The sequence below is a fragment of the Microcaecilia unicolor genome, chromosome 1 (assembly GCF_901765095.1).
Source record: "Microcaecilia unicolor chromosome 1, aMicUni1.1, whole genome shotgun sequence".
NCBI lineage: Eukaryota > Metazoa > Chordata > Amphibia > Gymnophiona > Siphonopidae > Microcaecilia > Microcaecilia unicolor.
This window is the reverse complement of record NC_044031.1, coordinates 664,460,103-664,486,896: the sequence shown is the minus strand read 5'-3', so window position 1 is coordinate 664,486,896 and position 26,794 is coordinate 664,460,103. Positions and strand designations below refer to the sequence as shown.

The 26,794-nt window shown below is 43.8% G+C and overlaps 1 protein-coding gene across 1 annotated transcript in view; it reads right to left on the bottom strand.

Moving 5' to 3' along the window:
- LOC115457552 (cholesterol side-chain cleavage enzyme, mitochondrial) overlaps positions 1–26,794 on the bottom strand; it is a 136,654-nt gene that overhangs the window by 53,653 nt on the left and 56,207 nt on the right. The window contains exons 3-4 of the mRNA XM_030187009.1: positions 12,908–13,107; positions 9,926–10,129 (exon numbers count right to left, since the gene is read on the bottom strand). Of these exons, the coding sequence (XP_030042869.1) occupies positions 9,926–10,129; positions 12,908–13,107 (404 nt within the window). The remainder of the gene's footprint in view (positions 1–9,925; positions 10,130–12,907; positions 13,108–26,794) is intronic.

The following is a 26,794-nucleotide window of genomic DNA, read 5'->3' as shown; positions in this document are numbered from 1 at the left end:
TTCAGGCCCACGGCAGACTGGCATCGGATGCCTTCCTCCTGGACTGGGGGGAGGGTCTGCTGTATGCTTATCCTCCCATACCTCTGGTGGGGAAGACTTTGTTGAAACTCAAGCAAGACCAAGGCACCATGATTCTGATTGCTCCTTTTTGGCCGCGTCAGATCTGGTTCCCTCTTCTTCTGGAGTTGTCCTCCGAAGAACCGTGGAGATTGGAGTGTTTTCCGACCCTCATCACGCAGGACGAAGGGGCGCTTCTGCATTCCAACCTCCGGTCCATGGCTCTCACGGCCTGGATGTTGAGCGCGTAGACTTTGCCTCTTTGGGTCTGTCAGAGGGTGTCTCCCGCATCTTGCTTGCTTCCAGGAAAGATTCCACTAAGAGGAGTTACTTCTTTCTATGGAGGAGGTTTGCCGTCTGGTGTGACAGCAAGGCCCTAGATCCTCGCTCTTGTCCTACACAGACCCTGCTTGAATACCTTCTGCACTTGTCTGAGTCCGGTCTCAAGACCAACTCTGTAAGGGTTCACCTTAGTGCAATCAGTGCATACCATTACCGTGTGGAAGGTAAGCCGATCTCAGGACAGCCTTTAGTTGTTCGCTTCATGAGAGGTTTGCTTTTGTCAAAGCCCCCTGTCAAGCCTCCTACAGTGTCATGTAATCTCAATGTCGTTCTCACCCAGCTGATGAAACCTCCTTTTGAGCCACTGGATTCCTGCCATCTGAAGTACTTGACCTGGAAGGTCATTTTCTTGGTGGCAGTTACTTCAGCTCATAGAGTCAGTGAGCTTCAAGCCCTGGTAGCCCAGGCCCCTTACACCAAATTTCATCATAACAGAGTAGTCCTCCGCACTCACCCTAAGTTCCTGCCAAAGGTTGTGTCGGAGTTCCATCTGAACCAGTCAATTGTCTTGCCAACATTCTTTCCCCGTCCTCATTCCTGCCCTGCTGAACGTCAGCTGCACACATTGGACTGCAAGAGAGCATTGGCCTTCTATCTGGAGCGGGCACAGCCCAACAGACAGTCCGCCCAATTGTTTGTTTCTTTTGATCCCAACAGGAGGGGAGTGGCTGTGGGAAAACGCACCATATCCAATTGGCTAGCAGATTGCATTTCCTTCACTTACGCGCAGGCTGGGCTGGCTCTTGAGGGTCATGTCACGGCTCATAATGTTAGAGCCATGGCAGCGTCGGTAGCCCACTTGAAGTCAGCCACTATTGAAGAGATTTGCAAAGCTGCGACGTGGTCATCTGTCCACACATTCACATCTCATTACTGCCTGCAGCAGGATACCCGACGCGACAGTCGGTTCGGGCAGTCAGTGCTTCAGAATCTGTTCGGGGTTTAGAATCCAACTCCACCCCCCTAGGCCCATGTTTGTTCTGTTCCAGGCTGCACTCTCAGTTAGTTGGTAAATTTTTTAGGTCAATCTCAGTTATGTCCTCGCCGTTGCGAGGCCCAATTGACCATGGTTGTTGTTTTGAGTGAGCCTGGGGGCTAGGGATACCCCATCAGTGAGAACAAGCAGCCTGCTTGTCCTCGGAGAAAGCGAATGCTACATACCTGTAGAAGGTATTCTCCGAGGACAGCAGGCTGATTGTTCTCACAAACCCGCCCGCCTCCCCATTGGAGTTGTGTCTTCCCTTCTCTTGTCTTGCTACATATGAGACTGGCCGGCACGAGCCGGTTTGGGCGGGAAGGCGGCCGCGCATGCGCGGCAAATATATGCTTTCCATTTATATTTATAGCATATTGATTTTTTGTGATTTTGATGACACTAATGATGTTATTATATATGTATATACTTTTTTATACATTTTTAAACATTTTTTTATAATTTATGATCTGTTAATATGGCCAAACTTTCCACACATTTTTCATCGTAATGGTTTATTAAATGAGTCCTTATGATTGGTGACATTGATATTTTTTTATTATACATGTATATTGTTTCACTGTACATTTTTACATATATGCATTTTACTTTATTATTATTCTTATATGTATTTACTTGATGCAGGCCTAGAGCATAACGTCTGTGTCGAGTCCTTTTTTAAATAAACATTTTGTTTTTAAGTCCATTTTTTCCAATCTCTGGTGTCTGTGGTCAACTTCCCACCCTTTTCGGTTTTTCACCAATAAGGTTTGAAACAGTCCATCCTTTTTCTTCCAAAGAGCTGTTAATTTTTCCAGTAAGATCACATTTTGCAATCTCTGCCATCTAGTAACAAAAAACAGTGGCAGATTTCCAGATGGATGGAACCACAAAATGAGCAGCATATACAGCACATTTCACAAATCTTTGAAGCTGCCTAACCATGTCCTGTGAGAGCAGATTAAACAAAGTTCACATCCAAAAGAGAGAGGCATTCCTAACACCTTGGACAGCCCTGATTGAACCTGTGACCAAAAAGGTTTTACAGAAAGACAAATCAACCCCATGTGTCGAAGTGAACCCATACCTCCACATTGTATCCAGCACAGCAAATTCAATTTAGACCCCTTTTATACTCAGTCCAGGCAAAAAAAGGAGAAGGGGTCCACAACTTTCACAAGAGAAGCAAGCACAAAACAACAGGAGTGAAAGTAGAGAAAATTCCAAATAACTGTGGCAAACTGCAAACAAGAAGTAAGAGCGTCCAAAAAGTTTATTCACCAAAGTAAACTGACCCAAAAGACCCCTTTTATACAACAGCTGCAGAGTCATATACCATCTCAGCAAAAGCTTTACGCCATTCTCTTTAATACATACAGAAACAGAACATGTGCACAATAGACTCCCAGACATGATCTGTGAACTCAGTCTCTAAGCAATCATGCATTTGAGTTGTGAAAAATCATATTTCTTGATAATTTTGTGAATCCTCAAGATCACAGGTAGAGCCCACAACTCCCCCAAAGGAAACATTTTCCAATGTATTAGTTCTAAAAAGTCCTCCAGAGAGACAGTACCGAAACCTAAGATATAAGTACAAGTTTGACTGGGGAAGGTAGAATTCATCCTGTAAGACATCAAATGTTTTCAAAGTCCTATTATAAAATAATTGAGTCACAAACTGCAAACCCAGTGTATCCCAATGTAAAAAATGAAAATCATATAGAGCTGTGTCCCCTCCAAAGACCAAAACCAGAGGAGTAAACCATGATCTCCAAGAAACACCATGCAGTATACAGATAACCCTTCGCCATACCTGCAAAATATGTCTAAGAAAAGAATTGACAATATGAGATACCCATGAAGAGGACCACGAGCCCCAGGGCACCCCAGAAATAGGGATTTTCTAAATCTGCTCTTGCTCAGTTTGAACATAGGGCTTGAAAAAAGAGCCTCTTCTCTAGTTCCATACATGAGAGATTTGAGCAGCAAGATAATAAGAATTCAAATCCGGGACCCCCAAGCTACCCAATTCTTTGTGCTTCATCATCACCCCTTTAGCAATTCTAGGATGTCTACCCCTCCAAATAAAATAAAACAGTAACCTCTGCCATCAATCAATGATGTGTGGACTAATTGGGATGAGGAGAACCTGAAATAGATAAAGCAACCAAAATAAACTTTCACTTTCAAGATAGCTACCCTACCCAACCAAGAATAGTTCCCCTTGGAGGAAGGTACTTGTTTGGCGTCTTGAGAATGGGGAATTGCCCTCCCATGGAGAAGCATGTGGGAGGAGAGTGGAGATTTTTGTTGGAGCCCTGGTGCCATTTTGTCATCAGGCACTGAGGTAGACGAACCTCTGATGTCATCTGGGGCTTCCCCAGCCCTATAAGAAGTCGGCACCTTTGGCAGGAAGATCTGAGGAGGGTACATGTTTTGTGTATTGAGATCAGGGAGTTGTCCTCCCGTGGAGCAGCATGTGGGAGGAGAGTGGAGACTTTAGTTGGAGTCCCGGTGCTGTTTTGCCATCAGGCACCAAGGTAGATGGAAATCTGATGTCATCTGGGGCTTCCCCAGTCCCATAAGAAGTCGGTGTCTTTGGTGGGAAGATTGGAGGAAGGTACCTGTATGGCATCTTGAGATCGGGGAGTTGCTTTCCCATGGAGCAGCATGCATGAGGAGAGTGGAGATATTTGTTGGAGTCCTAGTGCTGTTTTGCCATCAGGCACTAAGGTAGATGGACCCCTGATATCATCTGGGGCTTCCTCAGTCCTATAAGAGGTTGGCACCTTTGCGATACGTAGCCACAGGGCGTGCCCCTTGGAGCACCAAGGAGCTCCGAGGAGTGGTTATCTTGTTAATATTGCTATATTTGATAGTTATGGGGAAGTGTAAAGGGGCTATTAAACCCAAAATCTCTACATTTATGCAAAACTGCAAAAACAAATGGCCAGTGTACTCAGTCGAACGACTTCTCAGCATCTACTGCCAAAAAAATCAAGGGAATTTTCTCAGAGTGCACTATCCTTGTGAAATGCAGGATTTGCTGGATATTGTCCACCATTTGCCTACCTGGAACAAACCCTACTTGGTCAGAACTAATAACAAAAGAAAAATAGCAGGCTAATCTACAGGCCAGAACCTTAGCCCAAATTTTCAGATCAACATTAGTATGGGTCTATAAGACCCACAAAAGGTATTATCCCTACCAGGTTTACTTAAAATTGTGATTCCACCTATGTTGTTATGCTGTGAGAGAACTGTAGCACTGTGCAGCAAATTAAAAAAACAAACACTGGTGGAAGCATGCGTTTTATAAAAGGAGTTAGCAAAGCCATGAGTATTAGGAACCATATGCACAGTAAACTGGATCCCTGATGGGACGACCCAGTTGTAGCGAATTTGCTTTAAACGCATAAATGTGGTGACTCCTTTAAACTCTCACTGCTTTGTAGAGTGATAGACAAAAGATCATGGTAAATTTCCACCGACACCTTTCCAAGTAATAGAGCCTTTTTTGTGGACAGCCTCAAGCAGCCTCTCCTCTGGTTGAAATCATGCAGTCAAGCAATTATATCTGTACTGCGGGGATCTAGGGCTCTGTGTGCACGATCTACCTTGAGAGGGGAATCCCTGATTTTCCATCCCACTGGATTCATCAGAAATGCCGCCAGCTCTTGTATCACCTCAGCCTGCACTACCCCAGCTGTAAAGGTCTCAAGTACAAAACTTATTATGGATCCAATTTCTCCTTCCTAGGCTGCCGTCTATGGAACGATCTCCCTAGACCTATCCGAGCAATCCATAACCACCTACTATTCAGAAAAGCACTAAAAACCCATCTATTCAAATAAGCCTACCCAAAAGACCCAGATTAATCTCATGAACCCATCTACCTTACATATACTGAAGAGAAAACGACATTGACCCAGAATCTCCCACCTTACCTTCCTCTCTCTATCACCTGTCTCTACCTACCTACCCATCCTATTACTACCCATCCATCCTTCTATTATGTTATACTTAATTTCCTACTTTACACAACAAAATTCTGTGTTACCTATTACTATGTAAGCCGCATTGAGCCTGCTTTTAGTGAGAAAGTGCGGGATACAAATATAATAAATAAATAAATAAAAGCAGAGTCCTCTGAGATGCCCCACACTTGAATGTTATTACGACAGGACCTATTTTATTGGTCCTCTGCCTTATCCCATAAATCCTGTATGTCTTTAGCATGGCTGTCACCAGATGCTTTAACAGTTTTTAACTCCTCTTCACAGCTCACTATACACTGCTCCAAATATCCTTGCTGCTCCTTGATCACCGCTAAATCTGATTTTATCTCATCTAAAGCTGTTTTTATGTCCTACCAAACTTTGAAAGATCCGACATCCAGCGGCTAATTTTGCAAGACTGGGAAGCTCCAACATTCCTCTCCATATCTGTACTACTACTACTACTACTACTACTACTACTACTACTTAACATTTCTAGAGCGCTACTAGGGTTACGCAGCGCTGTACAAATTAACAATTAAGGACGGTCCCTGCTCGGAAGAGCTTACAATCTAAAGAACGAAATGTCAAGTTGGGGTAGATAAGTATTCCTGAGAAGAGGTGTAGTGATTAGGTGCCGAAGGCGACATTGAAGAGGTGGGCTTTGAGCATTGATAATCGAACGGCGCCGGCCATCTATTTGGCCGGCGCCGCAAAGAGCAGTCCCGAACTGTATTATCGAAAAAGATGGCCGGCCATCTTTCGTTTCGATAATAAGGTTGGGGCCGGCCAAATGTCAGAGATCGTCGGGTTTGAGATGGCAGGCATCGGTTTTTGCCAATAATGGAAACTAATGCCGGCGATCTCAAACCCGGCCAAATCCAAGGCATTTGGTCGTGGAAGGAGCCAGCATTTTTAGTGCACTGGTCCCCCTGACATGTCAGTACACCAACTGGGCACCCTAGGGGGCACTGCAGTGGACTTCAAAAATTGCTCCCAGGTGCATACTTCCCTTACCTTGTGTGCTGAGCCCCGCAAAACCACCCGCAAAACCCACTACCCACAACTCTACAACACTACCATAGCCCTTATGGGTGAAGGGAGGTACCTACATGTGGGTACAGTGGGTTTTGGGGGGGGGGGTGTTGGAGGTCTCCCATTTACCACCACAAGTGTAACAGGTAGGGGGGATGGGCCTGGGTCCACCTGCCTGAAGTGCACTGCACCCACAAAAAACTGTTCCAGGGAGCTGCATACTGCTATCAGAGAGCTGGGTATGACTTTTCAGGCTGGCATAGAGGCTGGCAAAAGAAAATTTTTCTTTTTTTTTGGGTGGGAGGGGGTTGGTGACCACTGGGGGAGTAAGGGGAGGTCATCCCCAATTCCCTCCAGTGGTCATTTGGTCAGTTGCGGCACCTTTTTGAAGCTTGGTCCTGAAAAAAAAGGGACCAAGTGAAGCTGGCGAAATGCTCATCAAGGCCGGCTTTCTTTTTTCCATTATCGGGCGAAGCCGGCCATCTTGTACCACGCCCCCATCTTGCCCCCGTCCCGCCTTCACTACCCTACCAACACGCCCTCTTGAAGTTTGGCCGGCTCCGCGACGGAAAGCAGTTGGCGCCGGCCAAAATCGGCTTTCGATTATACCGATTTGGCCAGGTTCAGGAGATCGCCGGCCATCTCCCGATTTGTGTCGGAAGATGGCAGGCGATCTCCTTCGAAAATGAGCTGGATAGTCTCCTGATTCTTCAGATAATACCAGCACCATTTTAGACATACGTCAAGTTGCAGAAACCTTGGAAAGTCACAAAACTCTTTAATCTTATGACGCAAGACTGCCAAACTCATCAAGCCAGGACAGCAGGAGTTCAAGGAACAGGTAAAATGGTGTTCGAGGCAGAAGTGTTCTGAGTCAGCTCCTGTGTTGGCATCTATTTTAAGCCATTTTCTCCCCATTTGTGCTGGCTACAGTGGGGAAGAAGAGAGGACAGATACGTACCTACTCGTGGGTGCAAAGTTCTATTCTTGAGCTTATTCAAACCTTCTTCGAGGTTGCTGGCATCATGACCCATGGATCCGCTACAGTGCCTTTGGAGAGCTCGACATTCAATTAATTGGGCCTTAGTGCAGAGCGGGTGTCTTTGAGCCCAGAAGATAGACTGATTCCACCGAGATTGGGAGGCAGTTTGTTGGCTTTTGCACTGCTTGCAAAGGGGTAGAAGTTAACCTAATCGAGTGGGGAGCCAGTGCGTGGAATGCCCCATTCCCCCCACCCTCTTTTTTGAGGTGGCTGAAGAAGTGGCTGGGAGAGAGGTTATTAGGGATCAAGGCTGGACACTTCAACATCTTCTGGTGCTGCTGGGTTGGTTCAGCACAGAAAATACTGCCCTCAGTGGATCACAGAAACCAGCAGTAGTCGACTGTGACACCATATGGGATGCCATCAAGATACTGGACCTGTCCCTATAGCAAATTGTGAAGATATCCAGGCTAAGGAGAAAATATAGGGTGTTTAGAAGGATCTTCTCTGTTAGTAACCTTTTGCCCTGGAATTGGACAGAAATTTGGTGTTATATAATTACCTCAGATATATGTATAAACAATTTTGGGGTTCTAATGTTCATCTATTTTCCTGATTTTTCTTTGGTGACCCCAAGGTGCCATAAGAACTTTTTGAGGATTTTGCCCAAGGGTCTTGGTTATGGGATCATCTTACTTGTTAAAATTTCCTGTTATATATCATATTAAAAAAATAACGTTGGTGATTTATTTCTTGAGAAGGGCACAGCGAAGGTGACAAAATATTTTTTCACCTTCGCTGTGCCCTTCTCTTGGATTTTCCATTGCAGAGGTCCACTTTCTTCTGTGTTTGGCAATTTATTTCTTGAACCTAAGCAATTGTTGGAATTTTTGGTGGCATGGGAGGATGGTCTGACTGCGATGGTAGTTACCTTTCGTTAGCACATAATGTGGCTATCACTGTATCAAATTCATCTGCCTTCTTGTTAGGGTTTTTTCTTTTTCTATATTTACATTTCCTTTTTGACTCCAGCAATATTGTGGACTAATGGATGATGTTTATTTCCTGTATCAAGTGAGCTTTCTGTAACTCTGTATTTTTTTTCTGATTTCTTAAGTGTATGCTTGAATGTTATGTTAAAAATTCTGAAATAAAAATTAAAACAAAACAAAAAAAGAAACAGTCCCCTGCTGACTACCGAATTTTTACCGAGGTGAATGGTATGATTAAAAGCAATTAAGCTACAGCCAAGACGAAGCTCCGCATTTAAGCTGCCATTCACAATGCTGATGTCACTTCCTTTCAGCATGATATTTACAATCTTAAAGGGGAAAGCTCCCTCTTATATGTACAGGCTTCTATGCAAACCTTATAAATATGACAAGAGCTCTTTACGCAACCAGTTGCTCCTGCGTTTTCTTAGTTTGAAAGGTGTTAGATTTACAAAATTGTTTATACTGTCATTTTCATATGTCAAGTAAAATTTGAACTTTTTACCCTTTGAGATAAGACAAGTGTCTAATTATTTACTGCTCGATATTCAAAAGGGTTTAACTGGGCTGGAGAGATGCCTTCCCAGTTAAACCCCTCTGAGCAGGGGCTTAGCCAGACCTTGGCGGGAGGGGGGTCCAGATCCCAAGGTGGGGCGGCACATTTTAGCCCACCTCACCCAGTAGCCAACCCCCCACCGCCGATGACCCTCCCCTGCCACTTTTGACCCCCCCGACACCGCTAACGCCCCTCCCCCGACACCTTCGACCCTCCCCAGATGCCGACGCAAGGTACCTTTGCTGGCGGGGGTACCCAACCCACGCCAGTCTTAGTCTTCTTCAGCTCTGGTCTCTGGCACGTTCATTCACTTCACTGATCTGTGCTGTGAGTCCTGATGTCCTGCATGTTCCCACTTAAAGGAATGTGCAAGATGTGCTGGACATCAGGACTCACAGCACAGATCAGCAAAGTGAGCGAACGCGCCGGAGACCGGCGCTGAAGAAGACTAAGGCTGGCGGGGGTTGGGGACCCCCACCAGCAAAGGTACCTTGCGGCGGCAGAGTGGGGGTCAAAAGTGACAGGGGAGAGTCAGTAGTGATTTCATAGTAAGAATCCTGAAAGTATTTAAAACAATACAGGAACGTGAGACCTTTGAAGTCAGAATGATTAAATATTTTGACACCCACCAGACAGGACTTAACAAAGATCTGGGTTTTCTAACCCATTATAAACCATAAATTGTACTGCTTTGTTTGTCACCCTCCTGTCTCCATGCATATCTCCCTGTCTCTCACCTATCCACCCCCATCCTGTTAGACTGCCACTGAAATGCTTTGATGTTTCACTTACATATACTGTCATCTACCAACATTTGCTTATTTCCGATCTGACGAAGAAGGGCAACCTTCGAAAGCTAATCAAGAAATGAATTAAGTTATGTCCAATAAAAAAAGGTATGTCTTATTTTCTTTTCCATGTTTTATTTTATTTCTATTGATTACCTTTAAAAGTGGACTAACACGGCTACCACACCTCTCTACTCACCTTGTGTAAAGATCACATCCCATGACTCTATGTGGTCTCTCCAGACCTTTGCATTGATCATACGTAGAAACCACGGAGAGATGTACATCATTATTGCAGTAGACTGGAACATAGTGGTAACAGCATCAATGAATTTTTGTGCCTCAGGGTCAACATTATCCTGCAGGAGTCCCAGTCGCTCACCATATAGCACATTACAAATCGCTGCAAGAGGCAGAAAATCAACCAGGAAGAAAAAGGAATATATTTTACAATTATTTTAGTCTGTTTTCTATTCATAAAGCAACTGGCAAATAACTAGCAAAAAGAAAAAGAAACCTCAACATGCACTAATTTGCAGTTTGTGTGTAACTGACTTACACCTCTATTCTGTAAACTTAGCACCTAGCTTCTCTCATGCACAACTTCAAAGTGGGTGTGACCATGGGAGGGGCATTTACGCATTCTACTTCCATTTACACCAGCGTTTTGGCAGGTATAAGTGTTTGCAACCAAAGTTAGTTCAAGATGCACAATTAAAGGCCATTCCATGCAGAACGTCCTTTGCAGAATACTGGCTTAATGTAGATCTTCCAGGTGCCTAACTTTTGGTGCCATTTACTGAATCTAGCCCTGACTCTGTACACGCTTATTCATATATTAACATGAGTTAACGCAATTTTGAATGCACTTTTTTTTTGTAAGATTGTCTTAACAGATTAAATGTGGGCTAAAAAAAATGCACATCCCTAAAAAGAGCTATAGTATACATGTAGAAGTAAAAGATGCAATTGAAAACATAGTTCATGCTTTGCAGACAGGCTTAGTATATGACATATTTTGGAGTCTTAGAATGTATGAAAGGTAGAGGTCAATATTCAGATGGTAGCGCTCAGAACTTTTCTGACCATTGCCAGCATTATATCTAGAAATTCAATGTCAGGCCATGTCTGGTCTTCGGCATTGAATTTCCAGGTTTACAGAGCTGGCGAAACCATAGCTAGTTAAGTGCAATATTCAGCACTTGGGGACCCTTTTACAAAGGTCCATAAGGGCCTGCATGAGTCCAGTGCGTGCTAAATCAACATTACCGCCCAGCTACCGTGTGCCCTGGGTGGTAATTCTGAATTTGGTATGTGCTGAAAACACGCAGTAGAAAATATTTTCTATTTTCTACCGTGTGGTGCTTACCTGGCGGTAAACGGCACTGGGCACGTGCTGCATGCCTACCATCCAGGTGGCGCGTGAGACCTTAACACTAAGTCAATGGGTGGCGGTAAGTTCTCAGGCCAAAAATGGACACACGCTGGTTATTATCTTGCCACATGTCCATTTTCTGTCTCCTTAAAAAAAGCCCTTTTTCTAGGACGTGGCAAAAACTGGCCCGGCGCATGCACAAAAGATGCACTTGTACTGCAGCAGGCCACTTTTTGCCACAGCTTAACAAAAGAGCCCCTTAACCAGCTATGGGAAACTGCATAACTTTTACGTGATCATATTTATGCTGGCTACCTTAACCAGCCAAGTGCTGACTCCACATCAGAATGCCCCCACAATAGCCGGTTCTGAGTTGGTTGCTAACCGGATATTTTCAGCGGCACTAACTGTCATGGACTCAGGGAAAACCATGAGGTCTTGGGCCGCTGCCGACGAATGGCAGCAGCAGGCGAACCTTCAAGCCAGGACTGGACTAAACAGGCAGGACTAGAACAGACTAGAAGTGCAATAAGCACCCAGACAGGATGATGAAAAATTGAATAAGATGGTTAAGTAGTTCATCAGGGTTTAAAAAAGATTTGGATAATTTCCTAAAAGAAAAGTCCATAAACCATTATTAAAATGGACTTGGGAAAAGACATTGCATTTTTCTAGGACAAGCAGCTTAAGATCTGTGTTACTTTTTTGAGATCTTGTCATGTACTTGTGACCTGGATTGGCCACTGTTAGAAACTGGATACTGGGCTTGATGGACCTTCAGTCTGTCCTAGTATGACAATGCTTATGTTCTTAAGTATAAAGTGAAATAGGTAAATTATTCCAGACTAAAGATGCTTGAAATGAAAATGAACTCTCCAATTGAGTCTCAGAACATAAGCCCAGTACTGTTGGAAAGTATAGAATTGGTGTATTTTTTGTCCTCATAGTTTTTGAAGTCTTAGGAAATGACAAAAGAGTAATATGACTTTCCAAGCTAACACCTTCAAAAAACACATAGATCAAACCTGTCATTTTAAACATGATTTGCACCTGGTGAAGATAAATCATGAATGGAGATACATGATTATACCTGTGAGATTTGAAAATCAACTTTGCTGCAGTATCTACTATAATAAAACGCTCTCTCAACGTTCTGAGGACACTGACGTCCGCAGGCAATCACACACCGGTTCGTAAGTTCATGGTGGTGAAGCCATCCAACTCACCATGTCTGTGCCCCACCCTCGCGTCAAACGTGGTGACGTCGAGGGCGGAGCACATACACTCGACCAAACAAAAAGCACACCCATGACAGAGAAGGAAGGTTGGGAAGCAGGCAGGCAAGCAAGCAGGCAGCCAGCCTGAACGGCCGAGGGAGGGAGGGACGGAAAGAAGGAATAGCGAGCCAGACGCCCACACACCCCCAGTGCCTGGTGTGACCTCGGGGGTGGGGGGTTGGACGGGGCACACACCCAGGAAAACCTTGCTAGCGCCCGTTTCATTTTTCTCCGAAACGGGCCTTTTTTACTAGTTTTATAATAATTGAGTTGATAACCTAGCATATAAAGAATTACAATAATGCAAGTAAAAGTGTGGTGATGAGGTATGTAGTTTTATGCAACTCACATGTAGTTGTGTTTAGGGGAGGGGTTTCAGTGGAGTGTGGGTATGACATATGTGTTTGTGGAAGAGATGACTTTTCTTGGGATGTTTTACACATCTCTTAGCTGGATTTGACCCACTAGGGTTCTTAAAACTAACCCAATAACTTCATACAAAGCATCAAGAAGAGCAGGAGGGACTCACACTCCAGGGCGAATCTGAAGAGGTCATTTGAAAGATCAGCCGTCCACTTTCCTCGCCCACTCTTCTCAATCTGACTATAAATTCTTTTCACAAAGTCCTCACCCACATCATTCAAGAAAGGTAAGAAGCGATCCATCACACTCAGAGCGAGCACTTCTCGATTAAGCAGTAGTCGATCATGTCTCCAGTCTTCACCACTCCTGTCAAGTACAATAAAAAGGAATATTGTTTATGTTTATTAAGCTTAATATATTGGTTAAACTATATAGTACAAAGTGGTTTACATTATGTTAAAAAATATAATAAAACAATATCATTAACAGAACACCAACAATCAATAGAAAAGCCTAACCCAAACAGATCACATTCAACTCATACATACTTCTTAATCAAATCATTTAAATGGTTAAAGATATTGGAAATATTGGAAATAGTTGGCTTCATTGAGCCGAAATGTGATGTTCAAATGTTACATGTCTTTTCTTCTAATAATAAAGATATTTTCAAAAAAAAAAAAAAAAAAAAATACATTAAAAGTTATAACATCAACAATGTAGCTATTATACCTCCTACTCTTGGAAAGCTTGCCTAAGAAAACAAAGTTTTCATCAAAACCTCTCCTTGAATATCGTTAAGCAGCTCATTTCAATAATAAGGTGCTAACCAAAAAAATGCTCTTTTAGAAGTCCACTGATAACATACATGCGACTGATGTGGCACCATTAATCTATCCTCCTACAATGAACGCAGAAATCTATTTGGAACATATGGAATTATTAAAAGATTCAAATGTGGAGGCTGCTTCTAATAAATTGCAGCATGAACCAGCTTCAACAACTTAAACTTAATCCGCTGCCATATAGGAAGCCAATGATAATGTTTAAACAATGGCATAACAGGGTCAAATTTTCTCAAATTACCCAACATTCTGATTGCAGCATTTTGCACTGATTGTAGACGCTTTAAATTACATTGAGACAAACCGGTGTAAACAATATTTCTATAATCCACCTGGGAAATCAACAATGCATGTAACAATGTATGCAACGTATTCTCACCAAAGAAGTGCTTTACTGATCTCAAGCACTTTCTTTTTTTTTTTTTAATATGTTTTTATTCACACAATAACAAGTTGTAGTTACAAAATGCAAGCAACACCGCTCAATGTACAATCCGAAATCACCACTCCATATCTATATTCAACAGCTATGTCTGCCCAAAGGTCTTTGGTACAACCTGCATTGTATTTTATTAATTAATCCCCCCAACCATACAACCTTACACTCCATCAAATATTCTATTCCACTTCTCAACTTTCACACCATCCCTCCCCCCTCCCCCATTCATCCCTACATACTCCTTCTCCCAATGCCCTCTCCAATTTCAGGTGAGCACATGTAAACATTCCTCCCACAGCATGGCATACCTTCGGGTCTCTGGTTTACTAGCCTTGGAATAAAGTTGCCTCTCATGTGTGCCTACCTCCCTCATTTTTGTTTTCCATACCGCTCCTAATGCACCCTCTGCAGCACCCCAAAACTGTAATATCGTCTTTTTAACCAACAAGAGGGAGACATATACCAACCTCCTATATGGTTGGGTTAAGCCTTGCCTAATTAAAAGTGATTGGTCTCCAAGCAGCAGGGTTGCATAATCCCAGTCCAAGGTCTTCTGCACCACATTATTAAGCACCTGTATGGCCTCATTCCACAACACCAGAGCCGGGCATTCTAAAAAAGAGTGCAGCAGCGTCCCGTCCCCCCCCCCCCCCCCCCCCCCGCCCCTTGGCATTTAATACAGCGATCATCAATCCAGAGTCCCATCTTTGCCCCTTTTGCCCTAGATATGTGCGCCCTGTGTAAGATCTTATATTGCATCTCCTGCAATTCAGCTGCCTTAACCATGTCATAGAGTGTTGCAAACAATTTCTGGAATGTTTGTTCAGTGTAATTAGTGCCCAGTTCTTCATTCCATTTGGCTGTCAATATCCTCATTTCCTCTTCCCGCCGATGTTCATTTAACACTTTGTACCAGGTCGACAAGCTATTTAATTGATATGGGATTTTAAGAAGGATCCTGTCTAATTGGCCCCATGTCCATGCTTCCCCATACTTTGTTCTTATGGTAGCCCAATAATGCCTAATTTGAAGGTATTGTAACAAGTTTTTGTTCGTCAGATCCCATTGTTCCTTTACCCGGTCAAATGTGTCAAAAGTGTCCGTGTCATTTTCCAGTAATTGTCCCAAAATCCTGCATCCATTGTCCCTCCAAGTAGTAAATGCCGTTCTACCCATCCCAGGTGGGAATGCTTCATTACCCACTAGGCTCACAAAGGGTGAAACGTCTGGCGTTCTCTGTTGACGCTTCCTCCACCACTCCCAAGCTCTCCGCATGGGCCCCAAAAGCTCCCTCCTGTCAGTGATATTAATGTCACCACTGGGACCCCCGTGGATTAAATTGATAAATGACCAAGGTCTACTCCAAATCTCCATCCCCCTCTCTGGTAAGTACCTCTGCTGACCTATGATTCCCTCATAAATGAAGCGCATTAGCGCTGCTACATTATACATACGCAGGTCTGGAAGGCCTAATCCACCCCTCTCCTTCCTTAAAGAAAGTTTAACATGACTTATCCTTGCCCCTTTCCCTCTCCAAATAAAGCTCCTAATAGTTGACCGAAACAGTCGTTCTTCTTTTCTTAACACCCATATAGGAGCTGCCTGTAAAGGGTAAAGAATTTTTGGGAGGAGAATCATTTTTACCAAAGCTACTCTGCCCATCAGAGAAAGTGGTAGGTCTTTCCATTTATCACAAAGTTGCCTGATGTTTTCTATCTGGTTGATCACATTTTTCTTGTAGAAAAGTTTTGCATTTGTGCTAAGAAAAACCCCCAAGTATCTCATCGCTCCCTTGACTGGTGTTATAGGTAGTCCTTCCATCCCGGGGTCTCCCTCTATTCCTGACAACGGAAGTAACTCCGATTTGGCACAATTCACTCTCAATCCCGATAAGTCTCCAAACTCCTTGACTAGCTCAAGGGCTCTAGGCAGATCTCTGGGGCCATTCGCCAAATATAAGAGTATATCATTGGCAAATACGTTCAGCCGAAACTCCTTATTTCGTACTTGGATTCCCCGTATCTGTGCAGCACTACGGATTCTTATGGCCAATGGCTCAATTGCCAATAGAAAGAGAAGTGGGGAGAGGGGACATCCCTGTCTGGTGCCCCTGCCCAGGGAGAACCGTTCAGTAAGCTTCCCATTTACCATCAGTCGGGCCATGGGGCTTCTATAGAGGGCTTCAATCCAGGATACTACCGAGCCCGATATCCCAAAGTGGCCCAAAGTGTCAAATAGGTAACGCCAAGATATGCTGTCAAAGGCCTTCTCCATATCAAGCCCGGCTATAACTTCTAGCCCCCCCTCTCCCCGGAATTTGTGAATGGCCATCAAAGCTCGCATGATATTCATAGAACCATGGCGACCTGGCACAAAGCCCACTTGGTCTTCATGAATTAGCTCGGGTAACACCTGGTTCAGACACCTAGCCAAGATAGCCGCTAAAATCTTAATATCTTGGTTTAGCAAAGATATTGGTCGGTATGAACCCACCTGCTCCAAATCTTTGCTGGGCTTCGGCAACAGCACTATATGCGCCACGTTATGCTGTATAGTCAAGCCCTCACCCACAATTCCATTAAACCACGCCTCTAATGGTGGCGCCACCAGGTCACTTAATATTCGATAATATTCAGGGCCAAACCCGTCAGGCCCTGGCGCCTTAGTAAGTTTCAGCATTTTTATGCCTAACCGTATTTCTTTCTCTGTCACAGGCCCATTTAAGGAGTCCAGTTGTGCCCCCGTCAGTTTTGGTATCTGTAACCCTTGAAAGAAGGCTGCAGACTGGGCAGCATCATATTCCCGCTCCCTGTATAAAGAGCTGTAATATTGAACGAACTGTTGCATAATTTGGGATTCATTGGTAAATACCTCTCCCCGAGCGTTCTTTATAGAAAAGATTAATTGCCTTTTACGTGGAGACCTCCCCAGGTTTGCCAACAGCCCACCCGCTTTACTGCCCCATTTAAACAGTTTAAAGCGCTGGTAGTATATATCCCTCTCAGCTCTTGCATGCAATATATCATCAATCTGTTTTTTAAGGTGGATTAGCTGCGCCTTATGCGTATCATTTATATTCTGCATATGTGCCCTCCGTATATGATGATACTCCTGCGAGAGCCGCAACAAATCTGCCTCTCTTTGTTTTTTCTTGCCCGCCACATATGCAATGATGTATCCCCTCATAACTACTTTAGAGGCTTCCCAATACGTGCTAGCATTAACCTCTGGCGTGTTGTTATGTGCCTGATAGTCTAGCCATTTAAGGCGCAGAAATTCTCTAAACTCCTTATCCTGGTAAAGGTAAGGGAAAGCCGCCACACCCTCTCGCCCGGCTCCGCTGCAATAGAAACCGCCATCAAAACTGCCGAGTGGTCACTAAGTGCACTATCCACTATTTCTGCTTTCACAATTTTTGGGACCAGAGAAGGTGCCACCAATAAGTAGTCTAGTCTCGAATATACCTTATGTGGATGTGAATAAAACATATACTCCCCATCTTGAGGGTGCAAGAGCCGCCAGATGTCTACCAACCCCAGCTGACATGTCACAAAGGGGATCCCCCTATCTTCCCAGCTCCGCACCCTCATTTTTATGGGTTTGCAGTCATTGGTGGGATCTGCTACTATATTAAAATCCCCTCCCATTACAATCTGATAATTAGAGTGAGGTATCACTCTTGCCACAAGGTCAGAATAGAACCTATGGGAGTATATGTTAAGCCCATATATATTACAAAGGAGAATTTGCTGTCCCCATAGCTCGCCCATGACTAACACATATCTGCCTTCTTTATCTTGGATCACTTTATGACAGTGAAATGGGATTTGTTTGTGAATTAAAATTGCCACCCCCCCCCCCCCCCCCCTCTGCCTGGAGTTATATGCTGAGTACCCAACTTCTCCAACCCATCCCCGCTTTAGCTTTTGATGTTCTGAAGCCGTGAGGTGGATTTCTTGAAGGTATGCAATGTCAGCTTTTTCTTTTTTCAACCATGAGAGAATTTTAGTTCTCTTAATGGGTGAGTGTAGGCCATCCACATTAAGCGTAATGATTTTCAAACTTCCCATACCAGCAACAAGTATGCCTGATGACCTGATTCACTGTGTGTTATACCTTGCCAGTCTCCCAGCAGGACATGCAAGGTTTTGGTCGTACCGGCATCCCAAATAGGTTTCCCATACCTCTGCTGCTTCCACAGTTTGTTCACCTGACTCACCTCATATCCCTGATGTCCCATACTCCATGCACTCTCGTCCACCAAAGTCTTTCTCCAATCTCTTACCCTCTCCCTCCCCTCCCCCCACACATCCAACGCATCCTCACTCACACTCTCACACATTCCCCCCTCCCGCACCCCCTCCCTCTTCCCTCCCACCCCCTATCATATTCTTTCCCCACATCCTTCACCTATTCAGCTCAGCCCGAAAACATCCGAGGCCCCCCTCCCCCCACCCCCACATAAGCTGTTTTATGATAAGATAAGTATTACATATTACACATTACAGGTATATTTGCAGCAACCCATAGTACCCCAAAACTGTTACAACTGCCCATCTCCAAGCTTAAATCTATACCCAACAAAGAAACTAAGAAAAAGCTGGCCAGTTTATAACTTGGCTGTTGTATTTTCACCTCTCCCTGCCTCATGTTGCACGTGCTCGCCGCAGCCGCTCTCCCTGCTGCCGTATAGTCCAGTCTTGCAAAAGGAGGGAGAAGTGCACAAAATCATGTCCAGCCGTTCTTTCCAGTCTCACTGGGGTACAATTAAATCATACCCCCTAGCGTGAAGTAGAACCAAACAAGTAGCATATCAATATCTGCTCTCTCTCAAGTCCACCTGGTTACTCTATTCTGGGCCCCTAGGTCCCGATACATCTGGCTGATTGCATTTATCCAGGTAAGCTCTTGCCGCAGCCGCATCATTGAGGACGATAGCTTTTCCATCGACCCAGATTTTCAGCCTGGCTGGATACATTAGGGCAAATCGCACCCCCTTTTTGTAGAGCGCAGTACAGGTGGGGGCCATGGCCTTCCGCAACAATGCCACTCGAGTCGAATAGTCATTAAATAGTAATAAGCGGCAGCCCTCATATTGTAAACCCTCCTTGCCTCTGGAGGCTTTCAATATCTTTTCCTTTGCCTGCCAGTTCACAAAATGTGCGATCGCTATGCGGGGCCTGGTGTTGTTGTCTCCCCGATTCCCGATCCGGTGGGCCCTGTCACAGGCAAAATGGCCCTGATGTTCTTCAAGACCCAAGTGTTCAGGTATCCACTTGGAGAAAAAGTCATACAGATCCTTATCCAGCACTGTTTCGGGGAGTCCGATCACCCGCAGGTTGTTCTGTCGGGAGCGGTTCTCCTGCTCCTCGACCCTCTCCCTCATCTCCTCCAGCTCTTTTTGGAGCGCCGCCAGCTGTGTGGCGGTGTTCTGGGCTTTGTCCTCCCGCACAGACAGTCTGTTCTCCACAGCAGTGAGTCGGGCAGCATGAGAGTCAAATTTCTCATTAATTTCATCCACCGCCGACTGCAATTTATTCAATTTGTCCTCCAAAGCGAGACCGAGCGGGAGATTTCCTGCGCCCAATCCGCGCTCAACGTGGCAGGCACGCTTTGTGCTGGTCGCTGTTCCGCCATCTTGCTGGGCCCGTGCTTCATAGAAGTCGTCGCTTTCTTATGTGATCTCGGGGGCATACCGCCCCAGAAGCCCCCTCAGCTTTCGCCTGCGATTTCTCGCTGTTTAGGCAATTTTTTTTTGCTGTTCGTCGCTGGGTATTAACCCGCAATATAGCAGATTTGGAGTGGGTAGGAGCGGAGCCTCGCCTTCTCGTAGCCTCTCAAGTAGCAGGCATCACGTGACCCCCCCTCAAGCACTTTCTTAACCACCAAAGAAACCTGCTCATCAAAACTGAGTCAACAATCAAGACCCCAAGATACTAAAAGTCTTAACTATCACCATAACCTCTCCAATCAGTTGTGGTTTCAATGTCACATCTGGTAGCACTATGGTGACAAACTGGGCACCTGTCATTTATTTATTTAGATTTTGTGCACACCTTTTTCAGTAGTAGCTCAAGGTGAGTTACATTCAGGTATACTGGATATGTCTCTGTCCCAGGAGGGCTCACAAACTAAGTTTGTACCTGAGGCAATGGAGGGTTAAGTGACTTGCCCAAGATCACAAGGAGCAGCAGTGGGATTTGAACCAGCCACTGCTGGATTACAAGACCGGTGCTCTAACCACTAGGCCACTCCTCCACTTCTTATCTGTTAGCACTGTGGTAGCAAAGTGGGCACCTCCCTCTTGGTGCCCCAATGCCACATGTTGTAAGCCTTTTGTATAATAAAACAAAAAAACAAAAAGGCACAAAACTGCTTGCAGAATAATAAGAACAAAAAAAAAAAAAAAAAATTAGGTCAAAAGGTTTATTGGAACAATACCCGACGTGGCCACGTTTCGCCCTCAGGCTGCGTCAGGGGTAAAACTATAAAAACACAAATATAAAACCACATATAACCATACATATGCATCATATCACAATTATATGTAACCATATGTCTGAATGTGCATCATTTAAGAGCTGTTAAATGATGCACATTCAGACATATGGTTACATATAATTGTTTGTGTTTTGCACACATTTATAATATAATTATTTTTGGATGTGATATGATGCATATGTTTGGTTATATATGGTTTTATATTTGTGTTTTGTTTTTATAGTTTTACCCCTGACACAGCCTGAGGGTGAAACATGGCCATGTCGGGTATTGTTCCAATAAACCTTTTGACCTAATTCTGCTTTTTTTGTTTAGCCTTTTGTATAATGGCAACTGAGCTCCCAGATTCCATTATAGAATGCCAGCATCACTCGCTATTGTTGCACCTTGCATTTAAGCACCTGTAGTTACACCAGCCACTGACCTGCTGTAATTGTAGGCGGATGTGCGGACTGTGAAATATTGCAGGAAGACCTTAAGAAATTGGATGACCAGGCATCCAAATGACAGAGAAAATTTAATGTGGACAAATACAAGGTGATGCACATTGGAAAGAAAAATCCAAATCATAGTTGCCTGATGTTAGGGTCCACCTTGGAGGTGAGCACTCAAGAAAAAGATAAAAGAAATCTTCTGCTCAGTGTGTGGCAGTGACCAAAAAAGCAAACAAGATGCTAGGAATAATTAGGAAAGGGATGGTGAATAAGACTGAAAATGCTATAATATTTAGACTATTGATCGATACCTCACACTCGACACCCACGTGAAGAATACAACGAAAAAAATGTTCTACTCGATGTGGAAATTCAAGAGAATAAAACCTTTTTTCCCAAGAAACATCTTCCGTACCCTAGTACAGTCATTAGTAATAAGTCATCTGGACTACTGTAACACTTTGTACGTAGGCTGTAAAGAACAGACCATTAAAAATCTCCAAACAGCCCAGAACACCGCAGCCAGACTCATCTTTGGAAAAACTAAATACGAGAGGGCGAAACCTCTAAGAGAGAAACTACATTGGCTACCATTCAAGGAACAAATCGAGGTCTAGATCTGCACAACAGTCCACAAAATCATCCACGCAGACGCCCCACTTTATATGCTCAATCTGGTGGACCTACCACCTAGAAACGCCAGAAGATCAGCCCGCAAATTCCTCAATCTAAACTTCCCCAGCTGCAAAGGAATTAAATACAAACAGTCATACACTACTACTTTTGCATATAAAAGCACACAGATCTGGAATGCAGTACCCATGGCCCTGAAAAACATGGACAACCTAACCAGCTTTCGCAAATCTTTGAAGACACACCTCTTCAACAAAGCCTACAAAAGGCATTCTTAATAAATCATTCCTCAAATCACTCAGGTGCATCAAAAACACCTCTCACAACACCCTTCTAGCACCTTGCATCTAACTCATCTACTTTCAGCTTATGTATTTAAAATCACGTAATGACCTTGCATCTAATTCATTTACTTTCAGCTTATGTATTTAAGATCATGTAATGACTGCATCATAACAACACTCTGTAAGCCACATTGAGCCTGCAAAAAGGTGGGATAATGTGGGGTACAATGCAATAAATAAAATAAATAATAGGAATAATTAGGAAAGGGATGGTGAATAAGACCGAAAATGCTATAATGCCTTTCTGTTGCTCCATGGTGCATCCGTACCTTGAGTATTGCGTTCAGTTCTGATCGCCATATCTCAAAAAAGATATAGCAGAAATAGAAAAGGTTCAAAGAGCAACCAAAATGATAAAGGGGATGGAACTCCTCATGTATGAGGAAAGGCTAAAGAGGTTAAGGCTCTTCAGCTTGGAAAAGAGACAGATGAGGGGAGATATGATTGAGGTCTACAAAATCCTGAGCGGTGTAGAACAAGTAGAAGTAAATCGATTTTTTACTCATTTCAAAAGTACAAAGACTAGGGGACACTCAAGGAAGTTACATGGAAATACTTTTAAAACAAATAGGAGGAAATATTTTTTCACTCAACGAATAGTTAAGCCCTGGAACTCTTTGCCGGAGGATATAGTAACATCGGTTAGCATATCTGGGTTGTTCTGCTTCTCAGTAGGGAAAGAAAGGGGCAGTAGGTTTCTCTCAAGAACAGTATCTGTATCTCCTAATCTCCTAATTATTTATTAGGAGATGGGAGATATAATAGAGACATTTAAATACCTATATGACATAAATGCACAGGAGGTGAGTCTCAACTGAAAGGAAGCTCTGAAATGAGGGGGCATAGAATAAAGGTGAAAGGTAAGGGGATAGACTTAGAAGTAACCCAAGGAAATACTTCATGGAAAGGGTGGTGAATTCGTAGAACAGCCTACCAGTGGAGGTGGTGGAAATGAAAACAGTATCTGAATTCAAGAAAGCTTGGGCCAATTATATAGAATCTGTACGGTAGTGAAAGGGAGAGTAGATGGCATGGCTGTGCAGATTGGATAGGCCATATGGTCTATATCTGCCTTCATTTTTCTGTGTTTCTATGTTTCTGTGGCGATGTCTACTAGATGACTTAGTTTAGCTTCATCTCGGGATTTCCAAGGGAGGCTGATGTTCACAGCCCAGAGACTGGGGCTAGGTGAGAAACCAAAAGGTATACCTACAGGTGATAGTAGATACCAAAGGTCACTAAAGCTTGGGTCCCTCCCACCCACATGGTGCTGGCAGGCTCTGTGAGACACATAATGCTTTTAGGTTACAAAGTAGCAATATTAGCGTTCATTTGATAATTAAAATCATTAGTGTCTTTCCCACCTCATCAGATTTATTTATTCCTTCCTACTAGAGATATGATGGTGTTTAAAGTCCTTGAATGCTCCTAGTTTCTTCTGTGTTGCACCTTTTCAAAAGTTCTTGCTAGCACCACTCTGATACACATGTAGCAGAATACAAAAAAATGTTATACCATTGCAATTACAGACAGAAAACTTTGACCCCCCCCCCCCCCCCCCCCCCGCTCCAGAACATAGGTGTCAATCAAGGTTTAGCAGTAGGAGGTACATTCAGAGAGTCTGACCCAATAGGATTTAATTATGAACTTTTGGAGGGAAGTATAAAACCGAAGAACAAGGGAGGAGGCAGGGCTTTCCTCTCCTAGAAGGAGTCCAGCTAAGAAGGATACAAAGGAGCCGTAAGTGGGGAACCCCATCCAGGGACTAATGGGAGCAGTAAGGAAAATTAATAATACACAGGTGACTGGTCTGTTAAATCAGCTGTGCCCTGGAGCCATAAGGAACAGAGCCAAGTGTTTGGGCAGGAGGAGACTGGATCCTAAATTTTAGTTAGAGAAGAGCAAAGGTTGAAGCTGCTAACAACTGTAGCTCAAGGAAGGGATTGAAGGCTGAAAACAGTGATATCAATGAGTAGCAACTACTACTACTACTACTATTTAGCATTTCTATAGCGCTACAAAGCGATTCATCCACCCAGGTTCTTATCCTTATCATGTTCAAAAGGCAAGCTTATAGCACTCAGAGAACACCTATAACATCTAAAGACAAATTAGCAACAAACACCTGTCACACTCCCTCCTATCTGGTACGGCTCCCAGAGGCGGGCAAAGGCTCAAAGACATGGCCCCAGTATCATGGCTCGTCGACTTCAGGGCAGAGTTTCATGCTGGAGCGAGGCTGATGTCAGAGCCACACAGTACTGTGCCCTTGCTTTGACGTTCCTCCCTCCGTCGGCGTCCTCTTTTTAAAATCCTCTCTTCCCTTGCCTCAGTGCTTCAGCAATATCTTTTCTCGCTGGTTTGCTGACGGTTGAAGCCTCTGTGCCTGCTATTGCCAAGTAGCTCTGTGAATCTGAGAAAATTTTTCTTCACTCAATGTGTAATTAAACTCTGGAATTCGTTGCCAGAGAATGTGGTAAAGGCGGTTAGCTTAGCGGAGTTTTAAAAAGGTTTGGACGGCTTCCTAAAGGAAAAGTCCATAGACTATTATTAAATGGTCTTGGGGAAAATCCACTATTTCTGAGATAAGCAGTATAAAATGTTTTGTACTTTTTGAGGATCTTGCCAGGTATTTGTGACCTGGATTGGCCACTGTTGGAAACAGGAAGCTGGTCTTTCCCAGTATGGCAATACTTTTGTACTTATATATTCTTGCTGCAGCCACGTAAGCTCAGCTTCTGTTCCTGCTACAGGCCAAGCAAGTTTTGCTTCTGTTCGTGCTACAAACCAAGTAGCTTAGCTTCTGTTTCTGCTACAGCCAAACAAGCTTAACGTCTGTTCCTGCTACAGTCAAGCAAGCTCTACTACTGTTCCTGCCGCTGTCAAGTACTCTGCTTCTATCTCAGCTACAGTCTAGTAAGTCCTGTTATTGCCCTAGTCTAGTGAGCCAGTAATCCGTTCCAGCCTTTCCTAGTTAGCCCCGTCTCCTTTAGATCAGGAAAGGCCCTCTGACCACCAGCACCCGGGAGCTCAAGTCACGTGGAAAGGCGGTTGGTTGGGTGAAGATCTTCAGGGTTCGTTGGCTACTTCTGGTCCTTTGGACTAAGGATAGTCTCTCTCATCGTGTCTCATCCTGAACCAGACTGTGTATCACAGGCAGGAGCGCTACAACAGCTTTGGGATACAAGACCAGTAATTCTGTTACTAACCAAATGAGAGAGATATACTAACTAGAGGCTCAAGAATTCACCATCTGTAAGCATCTAAAATATACCATCATAAGGGGTAAGGAGTGTAGTGTACCATTTTTGCTTCGGTACAGAGTTAAGCACTGAGTTGATGTATTTTGTGGCCTATGCATGCTCCATGTCTGGATTTGTATCCTCCAGCACCCTCTCCCTTTTTTTTATTTATTTCTCCACCTCCTCTTTCTTCCCCCTTTTTCTTAATGTGTTTCAAGTTGTGGATAGTTGTTTCTTGAATGTGAGCTCCAGTTTTGCCATGTTTGTAACTGTTGCTTGTTGAACTGTGGTGAGCTCTTGCTTCTATTGTATTATGTTGAAATCCAATAAAAGATATTAAACTAAAAGATAAAACAAAACAAAAAAAAAAAGTATGAAAGATGTTGAAGTTAGACCTTTCGATGTTTCTAAAATGAAGCATTATGATAACTGCTGCAACAAATATGCTTTAATCCTATGGATAATTTGGCTCTTGCTTTTAATTACTCTGTGCATACTTGTCAAATACATCGAGTAGAACATTTTTTTCGTTGTATTCTTCACGTGGGTGTCGAGTGTGAGGTATCGATCAATAGTCTAAATATTATAGCATTTTCAGTCTTATTCACCATCCCTTTCCTAATTATTCCTAGCATCTTGTTTGCTTTTTTGGTCACTGCCACACACTGAGCAGAAGATTTCTTTTATCTTTTTCTTGAGTGCTCACCTCCAAGGTGGACCCTAACATCAGGCAACTATGATTTGGATTTTTCTTTCCAATGTGCATCACCTTGTATTTGTCCACATTAAATTTGTCCACATTAAACCTATTAAAGGGGCTTTGTATCTTGAAGTCAGCATGCTTTACAGTGATCCTTTTTACCAATTATTGTTCTGCTGTGTCTAACTCTCTTTACTATGTGCAGAAGCTACTGATTGTCCTCCTTGGGGGGGCTGCCAAGGGACGATGGATGCAAGCTCCTCTCCCAGAGGAGTACTTGAGATACCCATGGATTGAGCCTGGGAGGGTAGGCAATGAGAAACTGCCTAAGCTGAGTAGGCACCTGATATGGGACCTGTGGTGTTCATGGTATCCATACGTCCCACTCTAGGCAACGAGTATGGTGGAAACACTGTGCAAAGCCTGGATCCAGGAGGAAATCTTTAACCGGATACGACCAGATCCAATTTGCTGGGATTACAGTCTGGAAGAGCCCAGCTACAGGGATGTGGTGTAGCAACAGTGGTTGGACTGGCAGACTGGGCTTCTGATTAGAAAACCATACCTGAAAGTATTGTAGCTTTACCAGTGCCCTTCCAGGCAGGGCCACGGTAAAGAAGGAAGATCCGAAATGGTACGGTTGAAGGGTAAGATTGGAGAGAAATCTGTTGATGATGTATGGGAGGAAGATGAAGGAACCACCCAAGAAGAAAATAAATATAATAATAAGGAAAAATGATTGTGAAATTTTGTGACTGTTCTGAAAAAAATGAAGGAGATTATGTAATTATGAGGGAAACAAGAATGTGAATGTTAACCTGTTATTTGTTGTAGACATATATCATGTAATGTAAGAGTGTGAGAAAAGAAAAATGAGAACAAAAGTGAAGGAGGGAATTGCCCTCTGAAGACAGA